This window comes from Trichechus manatus, unplaced genomic scaffold (assembly GCF_000243295.1).
Source record: "Trichechus manatus latirostris isolate Lorelei unplaced genomic scaffold, TriManLat1.0 scaffold00106, whole genome shotgun sequence".
Taxonomy (NCBI): Eukaryota; Metazoa; Chordata; class Mammalia; order Sirenia; family Trichechidae; genus Trichechus; species Trichechus manatus.
Window position 1 is genome coordinate 8,073,060 of NW_004444042.1, and position 22,201 is coordinate 8,095,260.

Here is a 22,201-nt window from a genome sequence, read left to right on the forward strand (position 1 = left end):
GCTTCCTTGTCCCCTTCTGCCTTCTGGCCCTTGTCACTGGACTGCTGTACCTCGTTAGTCTCATTTGGTTTTACGGGGCTGTCCACTCCCAGGCTGAATGGTGAACCTCGGAGATAACTTCACCACTGAGCTAAAAGGGTGTCTGGGGGCTGGGCCAGGACTTTTTTTGTTGGGAGTTTTTTTTAATTACCTTTTCAGTCTCTTCTCTTGTTATGGATCTGTTCAGATTTTCTACCTCAGTTTGTGTTAGTTTAGGTAGGTAGTGTGTTTCTAGAAATTTGTCCATCTCATCTAGGTTTTCATATTGAAGTTTTTCATAATACTCTGTTATGATCCTTTTTATTTAAGTTGTGTGTGTTATAAACTCCATGAGAACTTTTGAGAGTGAATGTTGGGCTCACCACTATGTCCCTAATGCCTGACATAGTACTTGGCACAAACCACATACCCAGTAAACAATGTTGAAAGTCTGACAAAGGCACACACACATGTACATCCACATGCCCTGTTTCATTCCATGGCATCATTATGGGCACCCCTTAGGATATCAGCTCAGCTTCCAACAATTCCCCCTTCTCCATAATTTGCCCTAATCTACCTTCCAAACCGAGGTATGGGCTCCTAAAAGCCATATTTGTACTTTGTGACCTAGTCACCTCTCCCTCCCCTTCAGCTTTAACTAATTAGACCAGGAGCAGACCTCAACCCACATTGAACCAATCAGAATTTCTCCACAGGAAGTTTGAAATTATGACTAGGCTGCAATCGGTCTCTTCTGGTAGTTCCAACTCAGGACCTTGAACTGGTTCATTCCATTCGAACCCCTACTGAGAATTTGCACTTCCACCCCAGATATACTGAATCAGAATCTACATTTTAACAAAATCCCCAGGTGATTCTTATGTATAATAAATTTTGAGCACCACTACTCTACTAGTGGTTCTCAGAATTGGTCCCTAACCAGCAGCGTTAGCATCACCTGGGAACTTGTTAGAAATGCACATTCTCAGCAGGAGTTCTGGTTCAACTATAACATTTAAACTCCAGAACTCCAGGGTGACTATCTTGTTCCCACTGTGTAGTCCTAAGAAGCACAAGGGAAGAAAGACTTAACAGAAAACAAGGACAGAGCCACTAGACAACTTTGTAGTCCTGACCTTCAGTCCTTCCCCATCACTGGCTGCCTTGTCTCCTGGTGCTCCTAAATTCATTTTTTGCTTCAGCTGGCTTGAGTTGGTTTCTGTTATGTACAACCAAAAAGAATCTTTAATACAGCTAGAAAAAGTAAAAATAATGACTTCAAAATATGTCCAAACTCTGTGGATACAGAGCCCATATTGAATATAGGTGACTTCAGATGATTTTCAGGTGCCTTATAAGTGTATCGTGGATTATTCTAATTAACTGCCATGTTGAGGAATCCATGTGCTAAAACTTGAACATTCCTAATTAGCTGTTTTAAAAACTGGGAAGGTGTCACAAAATTGAAAAGTATCTTCTGTGTCTCTTAATTTGTTATATTTAAAAAAAAAAACAAAAAAACTTAACACTTAAGAATAATTGTCTTAATTAGCTTAGTGACTTAAAAAAAAAACTTCAGTGCTGAGGGATTCAACACATGACCTGACATGATGTTTTCTGTTTGGTACTCTACAGAACTTAATTGGCCAGCCAGGGATGACTGAACCTGTTGCTAACCTGGAATACAAAGAAATCCTGCAAGTTCTCTTTGTGGCTATTTTTTTTCACCACTGTCACCATAAAAGGACTTAGTGACTTTCTTCCATTTTCCTGTTCTCAGGGGAAAAAAATAAGTCTTTCTTTTCTTTACGAAAGAAGGAGAATGATACTGATGTAGTCTTGCCCATTAGATACTTTGCCTTTTACCCACCTGTGTTTGAACTGTTTTTCTTCCCACTTTCTGCTTTGAAGCTTTAGTGCCGTGGATTCTTATCTCATGAGCCACATGTTCTGAGCCCCAGTCTCTCTGTCTTTCTTGAGTGTGTCCTTATGCTTGTCAGTCAACTTCATCTGAATTCTAATTATCTGTATGTTGTGTTTCACTGTCTAGTTTTCCATTTTTTGTTCTAAAATCTTGACGACTTCCAACATAATGTTTAGTATACTGAAAACATTAACCCTCCATAGTATCAAATGAGCATGAGCTCATTGCCTGTGCAGTGAATGGGCAAAAGAAAAATGGGTGAGAAGATTACTCCAGTCAAAGAAGGAGTCAGTTATTGCAATAAGTGGGATAAACTGAGATCTGAGCTCTGCACACAGAATAGAATGCATTACTAGTTCTATAGAGTGCCCCCAATTGTACTTTTATCAGTGGTGTCACTAGAGGGATGCTGAGGGTACAAACTACACCCACTGACATTTTGATGGCGGTAATACCAAAATAACAGTCTATAAAATTTTTGTGCAGTATTTCAGCAGAAATTTATTTCTTATAAAAATATCCCTGTAGGCTGTGGGGACCATGGTCTCGGGGAACATCTAGCTCAATTGGCATGACACAGCTTATAAAGACAATGCTCTACATTCTACCTTGGTGAGTAGTGTCTGGGATCTTAAAAGCCTGTGAGCGGCCATCTAAGATACTCCACTGGTCTCATCCCTTCAGGAGCAAGGGAGAATGAAGAGAACAGGATACAAGGAAAAGATTAGTCCGAAGGACTAATTGTCCACAGCTACCAAGGCCTCCACCGGACTGAGTCTAGTACAGCTAGATGGTGTCCGGCTACCACCACTGACTGCTCTGACCACGATCACAACAGAGGGTCCTGGACAGAGCTGGAGAAGGATGTAGAACATAATTCTAACTTACAAAAAAAAGACCAGATTTACTGGCCTAAAGGAGACAGGAGAAATGGCCCCCAGACACCCTTTTAGCTCAGTGGTGAAGTTATCTCCGAGGTTCACCGTTCGGCCTGGGAGTGGACAGCCCCATAAAACCAAATGAGACTAATGAGGTACAGGAGTCCAGTGACAAGGGCCAGAAGGCAGAAGGGGACAAGGAAGCTGGTGATAGGGAACCCAAGGTTGAGTAAGGATAGTGTTGATGTGTTGTGAGATTGTTAACCATTGTCATAGGGCAACATTTGTAGTAACTGTTAAATGAGAAACTATTTTGTTCTGTAAGCCTTCATCTTAAGTGAGAATAACAGCACAATTGGGAGAGTGTAGTCAATGTCACTGAACTGTGCATGTAGAAATTTTTGAAATGGTGTGTCTTTGGCTATGTGAATTTTCACCAAAAAAAAGGTTGAGAAGTTAGAGGGTTGACATGTTGTGGGGTTGTTAACCAATGTCATAAAACAATATGTGTACTACTGTTTCATGAGAAGCTATTTGTTCTGTAAGCCTTCACCTGAAGTACAATAAAAAAAAAAAAAAATCCCTGTAGTTAGTTACAACAACAAAAACATTTTTCATAAGCCCAGCTTACATGTATCAGTATACCTACAAGGCTAAAACTCTATGCTGATTTACTTTTTGAACCTTATAATGCACTCCGGTCAGAGCTGTCACTGTTACCCAATTACAGTGATGCTTCTGACCACGTGGTTTCATGTGCATGTGCTACAAGCACATGCTGTTGTTTTCGTTGCTGCCAGTGTTTTTATAGTTGCTGATTTTGTCAAATTTTCTGGTGTTTTAGCTACAATATTGTCATAATTAGCATTTGTGAATCTTTATCAATAACTTTTTTGAAAATAAAGTAGTCATTAGAAGAAAAGAAGGAGTGATATACAGGAATTACAATTTACGAGTAACATTAGTACAAAAAAATTACTAAAGATTCTGTGTGACCTGATACAGAAGGAGGTCAGTGTGGGGGGGAGGGGTGATACTATGAGTTACTCCACTGGGTGACACCAATCCTAGTGATGCCACTGAATTTTGTTTAGTGTTTTCCAGATAAGGAAGAAGTTTGAGAATATGCAACTTAATATTTAGCTCAGGTCATATGGATAAAAGAAGATAGAACCTTAGCTGTATTTATTGTTCTGATATACCTAATTTTCTCTCAGTTAAACTGTTCAGCTTTTGTGGAGCATAGACAGTTATCATGATGGATTCCTTTAACACAGTCTTTTTCTAACTGAACCACAGTTGATTTTTTATATTTGGCATCTGTGACATTGTTCCTATAGAAAAAACTTCAAGCAATTTTTAATGGTGCTGTTGCCTCCTGGGTTTCATTTACCAGTTTAGCTTCTAATTACTGACTGAGATTTTCTTCTTTTCATATTTATTAGGAACATGTATACTTCTGTGATCTTAAAGTTAGCCTGTAGTCCTAAGCTTGCTAAATCATTCATTTATAGAAACAATATTATGCAATTTTATCATGGCTCTAATCATTCCAGTAATAATCCTCCATCTAAAGTAATTAAGAAACCCACCAGACTGTGTTGTGGTCTTGACTTTGTCCCATTAGCTCTTACATAAATGGAGGGAATAGCTATTATTTCAAAGGTTTTTATGAGGCTCAAATGAGAGAGTGAATAGGAAGCACTTTTAAATCATCCCTCAAACTCTTTACTTGTACCACATATTTAGTAACTGCAGGGCTTGTAGTTTATTCTTACAGTTCCTGTTTCCATAAACTTTTGCAAAAGTTCAGTTTTTACAGAGAAAGAGAGTTTATAATTTAACCTTTGATAACTAAGCATAGTTCCACCCTCGTTCATCTCTTTTCCTTCTCATAAACGTTCAAAATGTTCATGTAAAGAGTAGAAAGGAAAGGATTAAGGGAATTCCTTAGTTATGGTTTTTCTTTCCTTTCTCAGTCTTTTATTCTGTGTTGCCTTTGTGAATGATAGAAAGTTTTTCTCTCCATTTTGATCAAAGATTCCATAGAAGAATTCTGATCAAAAGGGGGGAAATGTAGAACAGAATTTCAGATTATCATGGACTCCAAACTTTGTGGAACCATAGAGGCTGGATGAACCTGCAAAACTATGGCCCTGAGATAATCTTTAAATCTTAAATGAAAAATATCCTCTGAAGTCTTCTTAAAAGCAAACAGTAGTTTAGCTTAACTAGCAAAGAATGTCTACCTTGACTATTATGCTCATTTAAGATCTATCTATATGCAATTGGGTTGACAACAGCAACTAGAAGGATTAGATAGGAACCTTACGGGGCAGTGAGTTTATGTTAATGGGGGAGGAACACCTCATAAAAGAGGAGTGAGAATGGTGGCACAACTCAAAGAATGTAATCAGTGTCACTGAATTGTACATGTAGAAACTGTTGAATTGGTATATGTTCTGCTGTGTATATTCTCAACAGTAAAGTTTGCTTCTCTTTAAATGGAGTTGAAATTGACAGAAGCAAGAGTGACCCCAAAATTATTATTATTTACAGCTAGCATTCATTATTATTAATAATATCATTATTAATAGCAGCTAACATTTATTGAGCTCTCAGTATGTACCAGGCATTGTACCTCCATATTTTACTGAATCCAAAATTGGTAAGATATACCATTATTTTATATACCACTGAGAAAGAAAAAAATGCTGTCAAGTAAACAATGACAAAAATACTTTCTTTTCACTAAAAATATTTATTTAATACATATTTAAAGACTCCTTTAGGGTTAGATTTTTATTACATATCATTCCTGTACACAAATAAAAGGAACGTACAAGCAAAATAAATTGGTTAAAGTAATTCTAAAACTTACTCACATTCAGAGTCCAACTCTTCTGAATTTCCTTCTGACCCAGAATCATGAATGTCTGTCTCCTTCCACAAAGTATCATCCTCTGGGCCTTCAAGAGCATTGGCGATGCAGCACTTCTTGAAAGAATATTCCCCTGTTATCTCTGGGATTTTCTTCCAAGCTGCTGACACCCATTCTGCAAGTTTTGACATGCTCGTGGAGACAGTGACAACAATGTCACAACTACTGCCTAGCCAACAGCAATTGTAAGAAGCATGCCGTTTAGAGATCTTAAAATGTAAAAAATATATATATGAATAAGTAAATACATCCTAGAAAAGATTATTTAGGATAATTATTTCACATGTATTATCTAATCTAACCTTTCCAATAATCTCAAGAAGAAGGTACTATTTTACCTGTTTTACAGATGCAGGAACCACAGCTCAGAAAGAAAAATTAGATTGCCCAGGAGCACATAGCTGGCAAGTAACCAAGAAAAAACCCAAGCCCGGGTCTATCTGACTGCAAACCCTATCTTCTTGCCATTATACTGTACTGGCTTTATTTGTATTCCCAAAAGAATCGAGACCTCTGGTGTGGATGCAGGTAGAATATCCTAATCCTTCCTGAGAGCCAGGACAGAGAATATCTTCTGCTGTATAAAGTATTTGCCAGAGGCTGCCAAGGTAGAATTTTAGTGAGTGAAAACAAGTAAAAAAACTCCTACATATATCTTCAGCTGAGTATAGATCCTACAGTTCAACTTCTAATTTAGACGGATGGGTGTCTCTGTATTTTAATCAAAATATCCTCATTTTCCTAATGGCTTAAACTCTGACTATAATGATTTTCAGACAAGAACCCTACCTTGAATTTTATGAAAATTGATAATATGGTAGAATTTTCTAGTATCAAGTGACAGAAGAAGGGGAGCTTTACTGACGAATTTTTTTTGATGTTGTCACTTGAATGAATAAATGTACCTACCATTCTCACCTAATCCACCATTCCTGCAGTTTCAGACTCTCAGTACAAATTGTTATGGCCTACAAAGTCTGGCAGTGCGTATCCTGGCTGCAGCCCTCCTATGTGCTTGCTGAGTTACCTACCTGTTTTTATTGCTTCCTTTAGTCTATTAGGCATGAGCTGAATATTACTGAGAAATTTTGTACATAACTGGACCCAAGTTAAAGGGGTAAATGAAACTGTATAGCAGAGCCCGCATACCCTTGAAACTTTATGGCGGTTTTAGGATTTTTTTCCCTGGGAAAAATGACCAATTCTAAAGAAGTGGCATAGTCTCTCCTTAGGTCTTCAGGAGCATAGGGTGGGAAGTGTTTCTTGAGCTCCTACTAGATGGTAAATACAGAGGTAACAATGAGTCTCATAAATGCAGCAGAGATTTAATCAGTCAACCAAAATGATTTATTGAGCACATGCTATGTGCCAGCTCTGTGTGTGACACAGTAAAAAAAATTCAAGGCATCAGCTCTCCCTTCAAGCAGTGAGTAATGTTGTGAGTGAGATAAAGGCACTTTCAAACACTAAAGGATGATGTAAAGCACACTTTTCTGCTAGGTCTAGACCTTACCTACTGTAAGAGCTCAAAAGACGCAGGAAAGTTGAGAGTGTTTTGGAATAATCGTTTGGGCCATAAAGAGAAGTTAAGTTCAAGGAAGGACGGGATTTGTACAGGTAGATAAGAAGGGGGAGAACAACCCAGGCAGGGAAGATAACATAAAGAAAAATGCAGATGCTTAGCAGAAAATGAGTCTTCCTCAGCCTCATAAAACAAAATGGGACTAATGAGGCACAGCAGTCCAGGGACAAGGAATAGAAAGGCAGAAGGGGACAGGAAAGCTGGTGATAGGGAACCCAAGGTTGAGAAGAGACAGCGTTGACATGTCATGGGGTTGTTAACCATTGTCATAGGGCAATATGTGTACTAACTGTTTAGTGAGAAACTATTTGTTCTGCAAATCTTCATCTAAGGTACCAAAAAAAAAAAAAAAAAGAATTATCTATGTGAGATCAAATTGATAACAGCAACTCAAAAGGTTTCATAGGAAGCCTAGGGGGCAGTGAGTTGAAGATAATGGTGATGGAATAATTTGGAAAAGGATAGTGAAAATAACAGCACAACTGGAAGAATGTAATCAATGTCACTGAATTGTACATGTAGAAATTTTTGAAATGGTGTAACTTTGGCTATGTATATTTTGAAAAAAGAAAGGTCCTCCAAGGTCGAGAAGGGAGAGTGTTGACATGTCGTGGGGTTGTTAACCAATGTCATAAAACAATATGTATACCGACTTTAATGAGAAACTATTTATTCTGTAAACCTTCATCTAAAGTACAATAAAAAAAAAATTAAAAAGAAAATGAGTCTTCCCGTAGAACCACAAGTTAATCCGAGTTCTGTCATAGCTGATGAAAGTCTCCTTTGGAATACAGAATATCTCAAATTGATTAGATACCACTTGCTGTAGAAAGGCTTTTATGTTTATATTTTATTGTTCTGAAAAAGCATTAGGCACATGATCGGCACAGACTGGGGAATTTATATGTTATATTTTAGTGAGTTGGTTGTTAATTTGCATCATGCTAGGGCCCACTAAAAATATATACCCTCCTTGGCTTCTATTAGGCAGATTTTGATATTATGATCATTTACCGGTGATAACTGCCTACTGATTTAGGAAGTTTTCTCTCATTACCAGTATGGTCGCAGATGAAGCAATCTTTCCCTCTCTTTCCAACATGACTTTTAAAAGGTATTTAACTTGGTTTTAACTTCCTTCACTTTTATTATTTTTTTAATTCATTTGCTCACTATGATGAGGAAGCAATCAACTATAAATGCATCAAGTCCAAAGTAAATTGTGTATCATAATTATTATTATTTTTCAACAGCTTTTCACATTGGCTACTGCCTTCCACAGTTTGCCACATCTTTTGGTAAATTAGCACATTAACCTTTGGTATAGGGGTCGTTAGGTGTCGACTGGAGTCCCTGGGTGTTGCAAATGCTTAATGCAATTGGCTACTAACCGAAAGGTTGGAAGTTCAAGTCCACCCAGAGGCACCTCAGAAAAAAGGCCTGGAGATCTCTTGCAAAATAACAGCCATTGAAAACCCTATAGAGCACAGTTCTATTCTGACACACATGGAATCACCTCAATACCAACTGCTTGTGTGTCAACTAATGAACAAACTAAATCTTCAACTCTCTTGTGAGTACTGACATGCTATCAGCAATGCCAGGAAAAAAGAAGTATGGAAATGTGTTGGATTTTCACCTAGATAATAGATCCTAGAGCGCTCTCTACAGAAATGATAAGGTCAGAGGAAAGCAAACTGACACCTAAGTGAGAGAAAATAGCACTGTGTTCCGACTATTAGTCCTTGGATCTTATCTCCTAAAATTGAAGCTTTTATGTTTTTTTCTAACAGTCTGTGTTCCCAAAACTTGTGATCTCATATGAAAAGAAGAGTGTCCTTGAACTCTGAGTAACGCTAGACCTCTTAAATCTCAAAGGAATGGATAGTACAAGGTTAGGATTTTTTTCATGTTGCCGTGACTTAGAAGAAAAAGGTTACTAAAAGCAGAAATCAGATATGATAAGATCTACTGCTTGCTGAAAGTGTTATCTTTCTTTGTGACTTATTTCACTGCTTATATCTATCTTAAATCTAGGAACTCTTTTCTTGTAAGATAAGAGGTTAATGAAATATTAACCTATAGTTTCTTGAAAAATAGCTTGAATATGACCTTATGTAGTGATTCCATATGGGAACACATTAACTTCATGGTTTGATTGGAATATTAAATAGGAATTAATTTTGCCAGGGTTAAGGCTTATTCATATTGATCAAGGTCTTATCTTAGGGAAAGATAACCACACAAATTTTATATAATTCAAAATTCTGAGTTAATGTATGGAGAGCACTTGGAACAGGATCTGACACATAATAAGAGCTATGTAAGTATTTTCTATTATGAGTGATAGAATATGGATTATTCTTTGACAACTAAGAGAGTTTTTGCAAGTGAGGATGATAGTTCTTTTAGGCCTCTTTTCTTTGGAACTGTTTTTCCCCCGTGCTCTCCATCTCTCCATAACTGATGAAATAACATTTAAGCAAAAAAAAAAAAAAAGTTAACTGGACTGAATTTATCTGTGATTATTCCCTCAGTGAAGAGAATCTCATTAAGTTAGACTTGAATGACCCACTTTCATTTAAATTCCAGAACATTCAGAGTAGTTAAAAAGTCAGCAGACAAGAGGACTTTTTGAAACAAACTTAGCTGATGATCCGCTCTTGTTCTGAGGATATAACCATCGTCATTGATTGGTATTGAGGAATATGTTTTAATATTTTATGTTTCCTTTTTTAAAATGAAGAAAGTATAGGTTAATATTTCGTTAACCTCTTATCTTACAAGGAAAGAGTTCCTAGATTTGAAATAGATATAAGCAGTGAAATAAGTCACAAAGAAGGAGTCCTACACTGAAGATTTAAAGCTCCTGTACATGCAGTAAAATTAAATGATGGGCAAACTGCACAAAAATATTTGCAGCAAATTAACAAAGGGCACACATCTTTAATCTTTTAAGTTAGTGAGACAAATATCAGCATCCCCATTTTAAAAATACATGCAAAGAACACAAACAGACAATTCACAGAGGAAGAAATATAAATGGACAATATATATATATTAGAAAAACAGTCAACATCACTAGTAATCAAAGAAATATCAAAATGAGTTACCATTTTCTTTCTGTCAAGATAGGAGAGTTTTTTTAATTATACTTGATATTGTTAAGGGTACAGAGAAATGGGTGCTCTAATATACTCAAGAGCATTCAAGACTTTATACCTACCATTTCTATACCCACTAGATTAGAAAAAAATAAAGTCTGACAATACCACTATTGTGACGATGTGAAGCAAAAGGAACTCATACGTAACTGATAATAGTATTGGTGTGACTGTTTTGGAAAATAGTTGGGCGTTATATTGAAAAGCCAGCAGTTCCACTTATGAGTATGTATAGGTATGTACATTCCCTCCTAGGCTCAAAATTCTTTTTCATGTTTTGCCAGGACACCAACAGCATTGTTCATAACAGCAAAAAGCTGAAAATAACTCAGATGTCCATTTATAGGAAAATTGGTATTTTCAAGCAGTTAGAAATCGATACCAGAGTAAAAATAAAAGAAGTACAGTTAAATGTATCAAGTTAGACCAATCTTAGAAATATAATGTTGATTGAAAAAAAGCAAGTTACAGAAGAATGTAACCAGTATGATACTGTTTTATAAAATTCAGAAATAATATATTGTTTAGAGACACAAATATGTTTTTAACCATTAAAAAAAAAGCAAGGCAATAGAAAATGAAATCGAGGTGTTACCTCTTGGAGGAGGCAGGGTAATGAATTTCAACCATTGCGCTAATGCGTCCTCTCTCAAGGTGAGCGGTAGGTTCATGGTGTTTGTTTTATTATGCTTCATAGCTTGTATATTACGTAATTTTGTGTGTCTCAAATATCTCATAATAAAAATTTTTAAAGCACCCATGGATTTTTAGTAACTCCTTTTCTAGGTATGTGTTCTAAAATAATAATAAAAAATTAAGTACAGAAAAAGTCTATCACAGCGGTATTATTGTAGTCAAAAATTCAAATAATCTAGTTGTCCAACACCATTTATTTATATTCTGCCTCATTCAAGAAAGGATTTATGGATGCCTTTAAAAATACATACAGTGAGACAAAGTAAATTAAAACTTGCTGAGAAAAATGAGACAAAGGAAGGAGGGGAAAGTAAGAGAAAGCCAGGTCTAAGGTTAGTATAAAAAATGTCAGAAAGTCCCCTGTTCTTGTTAGAAGTGGGCCGCGAACATGACTCTAAGTTTTCCAGTAAGACCAGGATGAAAAGGGAAGCATGATTCATGGTGCCTTTAAGATAAGAACAAATGAGCTGTTCTGATACTGTGACCAGACAGAAATTTCTCTCCAGATTAACAGTGTAGGCAAGTTATTTAACTTCTCTCTGCCTGTGTATCCTTGTCTATGAATAGAATAATAACAGTATCTGTTTCATAGCATTGTCAGAACTACATGAAATCAGTGCTGGGAGGTAGTAAACATTCAAATATCTTACTTGCTAGCTCCATGTCTTAATGAATGGCATTCTGAAGAGTGTCCTAACCACCGGACTTACTAGTCCAACAGAGACTGGAGAAACCCCGAGAGTATGGCCCCTGGACACCATTTTAACTCACTAGTGAAGTCATTCCTGAGGTTCTCCTTTCACCCAAAGATTAGACAGGCACATAAAACAAGACTAAATGGCACACCAGACCAGGGGCAAGGACCAGAAGGCAGGAGGGGACAGGAAAGTTGGTAATGAGGAACCCAAGGTTGAGAAGGGGAGAGTGTTGACATGTTGCGGCATTGGCAACCCATGTCAGAAAACAATATGTGCATTAATTGTTTATTGAGAAACTAATTTGCTATGTAAACCTTCATCTAAAGTACAATTAAAAAAAAGGGGGGGGGTATCCTAACAGAAATCAATATCATGGTAGTAGATAACTATCAAGAGAGAATTCAAGAGTAATTCTTGCCTCAGGTAGAAATCTTCCCAGCAATAGAACAGAAGTGTTATGAATTAATGTTCTAGTGTTCTGTGTTCATTCAGTACACATTTATTGAGAAGCTACTTTGTGCCAGGTTCTGTGTCTAGTAATATATGGTCAGGATACAGGACTTGATTAGGTTGTTCTGCTTCAGTCAACTCCAAGCAATTTAATCATGAAATCTTTCTCATTTGTTGAATAATATATAAAATGTATTTCCTTTGCTTTTTCTGCTCTTCAAATGTGGAAGTATTCTGTAAGCAAAGACTTGAGGCAAAAAGCAATTACGAAAAGAAGGATGAGAAATACTAATTGATCTTTGTTAATACCTATTAAGCACAGAATTATCAGTTGAGGCTTTTAGCTTTCTGAGAAATGATCTCATGGTGATAAAAATGTTAATTGCTGCCATTTATTGAATGCTAACTGCACCAAACTCTATGCTAATTTCTTTAAATATATTACCCCACTTAATCTTTACACAGTACTTTGAGGTTGTGAATGTTATCTCTATTTTCAGGTGAGGAGGTCTGCAAGCCTAAGAGGGGTTAAACCATTTCCCTAAAGTCACAACGAGGAGCCCTGGTGGTGCAGTAGTTAAGCACTTGGCTGCTAACTTGGTTCGAACCCACCAGCCACTCTGTGGGAGAAAGATGTAGCAGTCTGCTTCCATAAAGATTACAGCCTTGGAAACCCTATGGGACAGTTCTACTCTATCCTGCAGGGTCACTATGAGCCAGAATCAAATTGACTGGATGGCATGTAGAGTCACAGCCAGCAAGTATGGGTTTGAGCCAGAATTTGGACCCAGGCCCTTCTGATTCTAAAGCTCATATTCTTAGTTACTTCCACATATTACCTCTCTTGAACTGAAACCAAAACTTACCAAACCTTGAAACCCTTTGTCCCAGATCTGAAATAGTTTCTCCCAACAGCCTCAGCCAGATAGTCCCTCATTCTTACTATCCTGTGTGATGCATCAGTTCATGCATCAGCCTTGTTATCTTTTGTTTTAGACTGTCAGACTGGAAGGTTCACTTTTGCTGGCTGAACTGTGTGGTTGATATTCATGTCATTTAGTCACTTGATTTGATTACCAGCCTGACTTCCTTAAAAACAATTTTTAAATGGAAGGAACCTTTGGATTCGAAGTTGAAAAAGCCGTCAGTTTAGGTTGCTCATTTATAATGTCATGGTCCCAGACTCTACTGGGTTGTTTTGACCTCTTGATGGGGGCACAAAACCATGCAGCCTCCATTCGAAATTGTCGACCGTCTGATCCTTAGCATGAGCCAGTGAGCTGAAAGACAGCCATATAACCATATTAGTGTTGACAGTGAAGATGCATCTTATATTTAAAGATCAAGAAAATTCAATCTCCTGGCAGTTTGACCCATGACTCTCTGGTGTCCCCTGCCAGTTGCAAAAACATAGATTTCACATTCCAACCGTGGAATGTAGATGCCGTGCTTACTGGGTGGGTTTGCAGTAGATAACTTTGCCTGTAATCACTTTTCCTTTGATGGACGCAACAGACAGTTGTTCTGAGATGCCTGATAGTAGCAGCAGTGGCATGGCTAAGATCTCCAGAGCCGAATACTGTCAGATTGAAAGGCATAGATGTGTTCAGCTCAGTGACTGAGGATTATTATGCATTATTTACATTGTATAGTTCAGGAACTGGAAAAAGCCTAGCAAGAAAACTACCATTTTGAAATACTCGTATTAGGGGAGGATTTACTCTGGTTAGGGGATAGATAAAGTCTCTGAAAGATAATTGTATGAAGGAAAATAAGGTTGAACTTTACATTTATTGGAATACGTTAACCGCAGAAGTCATTAATAAATCAAGACCCATTTGTAGATACTGATTTCTTTTTCCTTTTGCTAGTTTTCTAATCTTGTTTTTGGCCTTCGTTTATGATACATGTTTTCTTTTCTTCCCAGCTTCCCATCTTCCTTAAATCATTTCATCTAGATATGTGTAGCCAATCTGTCCTTCTGAAAGGCCATTCCTTCTCTCAGTAAGGGGCAGGGAGGCACAGTGTAGACAGAAAAGCCAAGAAAAATCTTGATGACAGTTTTTTGGCCTCTCTGCTCTGGCCCCTATTTGCCTGCCCTGTAGCCCCCTGGGGATCAACAGGAAGACAGCAGCTTGTACTCCGCTGAGAAAGTGGCAGTGGCTGCAGAAGGGGAGATGCTAGGCTGTCCAGCTCTCCTCCTAGACTCAGAAAAGCAATGCAGACTGTGGGTGGTGTACTGAAACGCCCGCATTCTGTGCCATGGAATTGAATAGAATGAAATTCCTTGTCATCAGAGTGGAGCCTTTACCAATAATTGGCCAAGTAAAATACATGCAAATGATTTGAATTGCTTCCAAATATACAATTAGAAGCTTTTTACATTGTGATAATTTTGTTATAGCCTGTGTCTTTCCCCCATGTCTCAGTCACTGCATGCATGACTGGGGTACATCACTTAAGGAGTCCACCCCAAGGTTGTCTGAGCTTAAGATACACACTTCGCCTCTAGGGCTGCATGATATCTGGCTGTTGCCCTTGAAAACTTAGCCCTAAGGAAACCTGAAAAACCCATTGCCGTCGAGTCTATTCCAACTCATAGCAACCCTATAGGACCCAGAAGAACTACTCCGTAGGGTTTCCAAGGAGTGGCTGGTGGATTCGAACTGCCGACCTTTTGGTTAGCAGCCGAGTTCTTAACCACTGCGCCACCAGGGCTCCAAAACTCCCTAGCCTAAGCATAGTAGGGCTTCAGTTAATAAATGTTGGATGAATAGCACATTAGTTCAAATCAGTTACCTTTAGTAATTTATTTGTAAAAAGAGACAACTCTCCCTCACCACCTCCAGCTATGTTTAAGACCTCAGAAATAAGACAGTCTTGCCTCAGAAGAGCCTAAAAACCTAAAGAAGAGTTGTTGTCCAAAATGAAATTACAGAGGAAGTAGTAAATTTTGAAGCGGACCATACTACACGGATGACCTGAATTTTATACTTTTTTAACGCTTTAGGGTTGCAGTCACTTTTTAAAATAATAATAAATAAAAGAACCCATTATCAGAAACAAGTATGAGTTTTCAAAGAATTTCAGTAGAAATGCTAATTTGAGCATTGGAATTGTTACTTAGGGATCTCCACTGGAAATTATCTTTACTGTCTGTGAAGTGTAACAGAAGTGAGGCTTTATGCCCCTGAGGAGAACAGAGAAATAAAGGCTTTTCGTAAGACTTGAGCAAGTTGCAGCTGCTACCAAAATTAATGATCGAGAAATACTTCAACTATGAATCTGTCTTGCAGGATAAAACTTAAAACTCATCTAGTTCCAACAAATGGGATTTCCCCACAGCTATGTGCTCTCCCAGATAAGAGTAGCATGAAGCACTCTAAGTTGTAAAACCCTAGTTTAGAGAGCAAGGACCACGGGTTTGTTTCACTTGCCTTGAAGGAGCCCATAGATGAACAGTGCAACTCCAGCTTTTGCGCAGGTATCACATTTCACTGAAAATGTGATCTAACCACTGCAGAAAGTATGCCCATTTGCAAAATTTTATAAGTCTGCCATTTTGTCTCAGGATAGTAAATTAAACCATAAATCAAACAAATTGAGTCTTGAAAACTTTTGGTATTGTCAGAATTAATCAGCTCTGTAGAAGTGATGGTGTGACAAACATGAAATATTGAGTTGTTGAGTTGAAAAAGAGGCCTTCACTTAATATTGATGATGTTGATTTCTTTGGAAATAGTTTTGGTTCTCACTTACATATGACTAAACTCCATGGACATCTTAAGTTTATCCTAAACAACACAGTATTGACCTATAGTATGCATATGCACTATTGCTTAGAAGGACAAATAGTCGTCTTTGGACCCACAGAGCTGAGTTTGAATCCCAGCTCTGCCACGTACAGCTGCGTGTTGCCTCAGTTTTCTCATCTGTAAACTGGAACTAATAATTTCTGCTCCATAGAATAGTGATTAAATTAAAATTTATATGTGTAAAGTACCTGGCCCATAGTACATGCTCAGTAAATTGTTGCTACTATTAAAACACAGGAATCAAATAGACTCCATCTGTGGAAAGAGACAATGGAGAAGCTCAATATCATCAGTCAGAATAAGGCCATGGGCCAACTGTGGAACAGACTGTCAATTATTCATATGCAAGTTCAAGTTGAAGCTGAATTAAAACAAGTTCACAAGAGCCAAAGTACAACCTTAAGTATATCCCACCTGAATTTAGAGACCATCTCAAGGATAGATTTGACACATTGAACACTAATGACCGAAGACCAGACGAGTTGTAGGATGACATCAAGGACATCATACGTGAAGAATGCAAAAGGTCATTAAAAAGACAGGAAAGAAAGAAAAGACCAAAATGGATGTCAGAAGAGACTCTGAAACTTACTCTTGAACATAGAGTAGCTAAAGCAAACAGAAGAAATGATGAAGTAAAAGAGCTGAAGAGAAGATTTCAAAGGGCAACTGGAGAAAACAAAGTAAAGTATTACAATGAAATGTGCAGAGAGCTGAAGTTAGAAAACCAAAAGGGAAGAACATACTTGGTATCTCTCTAGCTGAAAGAACTGAAGAAAAATTCAAGCTTTGAGTTGCAATATTGAAGGATTCTAATGGGCAAAATATTGAATGATGCAGGAAGCATCAAAAGAAGATGGAAGGAATACAGAGTCACTCTACCAAAAAGAATTGGTCAATGTTCAACCATTTCAGAAGGTATCATATGATCAAGAACCGATGGTATCGAAGGAAATGCTTTTTGACATGACATTTCTTAGCAACATCTTATGTCTATGTATACCCCTTTTATGAGAACAGAATTATGCCCTGCCACAGAGGTATCTGAAAGATTCCTGGTAACTATAATTTTCCAGTAAAACTATTGAGAATTTTTACCATCTTCAGTTTTTTTTTTGCTTTCTAATTGGTTTCTGGGTGCATCTTTAGCCATTTTATTACTTGTCCATTTATAAATGTCATTAACACTGCAGCTGAGACTGAGATAACTTTCTTGTCTCCATTTTTAAATGAAGAGCTAAGTTTTCTGGTAATCACTGAGGTTATCGAGAGGTCCTGTATACTTCACCTTTCTATCTGCATATTTAAATATATTTAATGATTTCTCAGTAGCTTTGTGATGAGCGAGTCTAATTAAGGCATTCTACGCTGTATGCATTTTTTTCAAGTTCTTTTGAAGTCCCAGCTTTTGGTTACTGCTTTGGGGAAAACTTGAAAATGCATTACTCTTCTTTGAAATCCTTACAGGTCTGGATGAGTGTATAACAATATTATTAAGTGCAGATTGAGGAACTGACATGACTTTACATGTGTATAATTGATCAAATTTATAATAATTAGCTTTTGAGTCTTTTCTGAGGAGCAAGGGCATAGATGATCCAGAGAGCATTTATTACTAATAAAGGCATGAATGCATATGGAGTTTTAAGGTTGTTTTTAATCGCTGCAAGGATGCTCATGATCTGTAGGTAGATGAGATGTTACAGCAGCTCTGTTTTATCCTTGAGGAAATTGAGTCCCAGAGTAGTTGGGTGACTTTCCTGAAGTCATAAATACCAAAAAAAAAAGAAAAAAAAGAAACCACTGCTGTCAGCTGACTCATAGCGACCCTACAGGACAGAGTAGAACTGTCTCATAGGGTTTCCAAGGCTGTAAATCTTTACAGAAGCAGACTGCCACATGTTTCTCCCACGGAGCAGCTGGTGGGTTCAAACTGCCGACCTTTTAGTTAGCAGCCAAATGCTTTAACCACTGCGCCACCAGGGCTCCTTGAAGTCATAAATAGTGGCAAAGCTGGGATAAGAACCTGGCTCTTCTGTTCCTAATACAAATAAATTTTTTAGATCTTGCTAAGAATTGTAGTTCAATCATACAGTCCCAGGCATCAACTATTTCCTGACATTCAACACAGTTGATCATTCTACATTCCATATCAACGTATTTTCCATTTGACCCCAAGAACACTCTTTTGGTTTCCCTTCCAGTTTGAACGCAATGACCCTGTGGATGGGAGAATTACTGAGAGGCAGTTTGGTGGCATGCTGCTGGCCTACAGTGGGGTGCAGTCCAAGAAGTTGACAGTCATGCAGAAGCAACTCAAGAAGCACTTCAAAGAAGGAAAGGTAGGCAGCTTTACCTGGAGGAAGAAAAGGAACCATGGAAACATATATTGCAAAGGTCCTAACGTAATGGTAAGAGTATGTCATGAACCAGGAATTATGATTAATTCATCTCTGATATCAGATCCAAAGGGAGGGAAAAGATGAGAATAGATGAGGAAGAGAGGAGAGTCCAGAATGACTCCCAGGTTTCTTGTTTGGGCTAAGGGTGGCAGTGAACTGAGATTGAGAAGTTGGTTTGGAGGAAGATAAAGAGTTCAGTTGTGGAAATCTTGAGTTTAAGATGCCTGTGGACGATCCAATTTGAGATTACCAGCAGGCAGATGGATAGTCACATCTACCTCAGAGACTGAGGGAATTTGGAAATCATCAGCATACTGTTAGAGTTGAGACCGTGAGATTGTCCAAGGAGGGTATTATACAGAAAAGAACTGTGGGCCAAGGATAGAATCTAGTGAAACACTGACACTTAAGCAATTCAGGAAGGACGTCTAGAAGAAATAGCTAGAAAAATACCTAGAGGAATAATGAAATCAAAGCCAAGGGTGTAGAGGGTCCAAGAACTGAGGAGTCTACAGTGTCACATGCTACAGAGAAGGTCCAGTAAGGTAAAGATGATAAACATCCATTGGTTTGGGTGAAATGGTAATAATTGGTGACCTCTAGGAAAGCTGTTTCACTAGAATGGTCTGGTTGAAAGGCATGTTAGAATAAGAAGGAAGCAGAGATAGAGAAGGAAGGCAGAAAAGTAAGAAGGGAGAGGAGGTTCCAGACAGAGGGAAACAGCATATGCAGAAGCTCTGAGGCAGAAAGGACAAACCTGGCATGTATAAGGAGCTAGAAAGAGACTAGTGTGGCTGGAGCGTACAGAGCAAAGAGGAGAATGGCCTGAGATTGGAGAGGAAGAGCAGGGCTGGAACATACAGGACCTTGTAGACATGAAAGGAGTTTAGATTTTATTCACAGCACAGTGGGAATGCAAAGGGTTGTGAGCAGTGCAATGACATGATTGTTAAAAGAGATAACACTGGCTGCTATATGGAAAACAGTTTGGAACGGAATAAGCATAGAAGCAGAAAGACTAGTATTAAGATCATTAGAGAATTTAGAAAGAAAGATAATTGAGAATTTTTTGAGCAGCGTTGAGATTGGAGACAATAGATTTGGTTGGCACTAGTCAACCCTGCTCTCTGATACCCTCCAACACCAACTTCACCTGGTGCAGGAAAAGGAAAAGACAGATGGTAGAACTAAGGCAGCATCGGGGGCTTGCCAGGGGGTGGGATGGACAAACTGAAGCAGAGGCCAGTTAACTTTATAATCTTCATAAAGATCATACACACACATACAAAACATTTCCACTGGACCACTATTACCATCTGGCCAAGAGCAGAAACTGGTCTAGCACTAAAAGTGTGCAATGAGTGATTGCCAAGGTAGTGTGGTGTAGTAGACATGGAGCTAGAAGATTTGAGTTCAAGTCTTGCCTCAGAGATTTCCATGGGCATTAGACAAATCAACACCAGTGGCCTAATGAATTAAGAGGATTGGCATGGATGCTCATTATAAGGGCCTTTCTAGCTTTAAAGACTCCATAACTGAAAATAAGAAATAGGGTTGATGGTGCTTGTCTCAGCTTTCTTAGTCTTTGTGTAAGAAATCTTGTATGAGTAGCACTGCCTCAAGTTGGTAAAAAGCAGTGCTTATCAGGCAGCCATTTTCCTCCTGGTCTTGAATGTTGAGAAGCTCGAAAGCACCTCTGAACCAGGCTGGGCTCTGAGAGAAAATGTCAGCTCCTCTGAGCTCGGTCCTGCCTGTTCCCACAGCGGGTGTTCTGTTGGCTGGGGGTAGGGAGGAAGAAGGGTTTGAGGATCATCATTAACAGAAAGTGACAGAGGAAAATACTTTGCCCTCAGACAGCATTTCTGTGCTACCCAATGCACAGCTCATTATCTGTTGGAAATAGTAATTTCAAAAAATTGATTAGAAATGTTTAGGTGAATTTTTTAGTCCCTGTGCTGGATGCATAGTGTTTGTATTAGGACTCCTTTCTTTTGATCAGACTTATTTTTATAGTTTGGTCCAGACATTGATTTGACCTTCAATTCATTGTCTATCATGATAGGCTAATTCATTGTTTTATTATGAATTTACACTTAAAAGCAATGAATTAGGTGTTGGGGACATCATTCTTGAAGGAGTAGAGTATTTTAGCTTTGGCAGGAGTTAACTTAGGACCTGAAGACCTTGCAAAAGAGCTCTGAAGTAAAAGGGCAAATTTTATCAGATGATGAAAATCTAGGGAGCTAAATTACTTCTGGCCCAGAATTTCTAGCCTGTTTGAACGAGGAGATTAAGATTGATTGTCCTCTCATTTTGAGTAAATAGTTGTGAACACAGCAATTAACTAAAATGAGAGTTAATGAAGGGCCTTTGCACCTAAGGTTACCAGTCCATCTCTTTAGGACCATTTCCCTTTAAAAGGGAATCACCATCTGCTTTCTAATTGCTTCTTTTATTCCATTTTGGATTTGTTAACATGGAAGTGTAAGTTTTCATTTGGCTCATGTTAATCAGTTTCTCTGTGGGGTTCCGTATCAAGATACCAAACCAGACCTAAAAGATTGAAGGTCCGAGTAGTGGTATCAAGTAAACATTTACATGGTACTTGATGACCGTGCAATGCTTCACAGCCATTTTTCTTTTTTTTTTTTTTTGTCATGTAGGATTTTAATCATAGAAATTAATATAGAGATACTCTGTGTCTTAGTCATCTAGTGCTGCCATAACAGAAATACCACAAGTGGATGGTTTTAAAGAAGAGAAGTTTATTTCTTTACAGTCAAAGTAGGCTAAAAGTCCAAATTCAGGGCATCAGCTCCAGAGGAAGTCTTTCTCTCTCTCTCGGCCTTCTCATCAGTGTTCCCCTGGACTAGGAGCTTCTTGGCACAGGGACCCCGGTCCAAAGGACGCACTCTGCTCCCAGCACTGCTTTCTTGATCGTATGAGGTCCCCCTGTCTCACTGCTCACTTCTGTCTTTTATATCTCAAGAGATTGCCTCAGGACACAATCCAGTCTTATAGATCAGGTCCTGCCTTACTAACACAACTGCCACGCATCCTCCCTCATTAACAACATAGAGGCAGGTTTACAACATACAGGAAAATCACACAGTACCAGGAATCATGGCCTAGCCAAAATGATACACACATTTTTTGGGGGACATAATTCAAACCATGACATTCCACCCTTCGGCCCCCAAAAAATCACATCCTTGCAACATGGAAAACATATTCACCCCATCATATCATAGCAAAAGTCTTAACTCCAAGTCCAAAATCCAAAAGTTCCTCTTCATCTGTGAAATCTAGAATACAACTTATCTGCTTCCAAAGGTACAATGGCAGAACAGGCATAAGCTAGACATTTCCATTACAAATGGGAGAAACTGGAGGGAAAGAAGGGATAACAGGCACCAACAAGTCAGGAGAACATGTTACATTAGCCCTCAAGGCTTTGAAAATAATCTGTTCTCAGAGACAATTTACACAATGGCCCTGCCCTCCAGACTCTAGGTATTGGCCACAGTCTCTGGATTCTGAGTGGAGGCGCATCAGCTCTGGGCTTCAGCTCCACCTTCCAGGCCCACTGGGACAGCAACTCTGCTCCATCAGAGTGACAACTCCACCCTT

General features: G+C 38.4%; 1 protein-coding gene across 4 annotated transcripts in view; it reads left to right on the top strand.

Moving 5' to 3' along the window:
* The window catches only part of MICU1 (mitochondrial calcium uptake 1), a 302,123-nt gene that overhangs the window by 224,136 nt on the left and 55,786 nt on the right, over positions 1-22,201 (top strand). For 2 of the 4 annotated variants that reach the window (XM_023737695.1, XM_023737696.1), the window contains one exon: positions 18,374-18,580. The exons of 1 other annotated variant lie outside the window; for it this stretch is intronic. In XM_023737695.1, the coding sequence (XP_023593463.1) occupies positions 18,374-18,580 (207 nt within the window). The remainder of the gene's footprint in view (positions 1-18,373; positions 18,581-22,201) is intronic. One more of the 4 variants, XM_004383247.3, reaches the window with a different exon arrangement.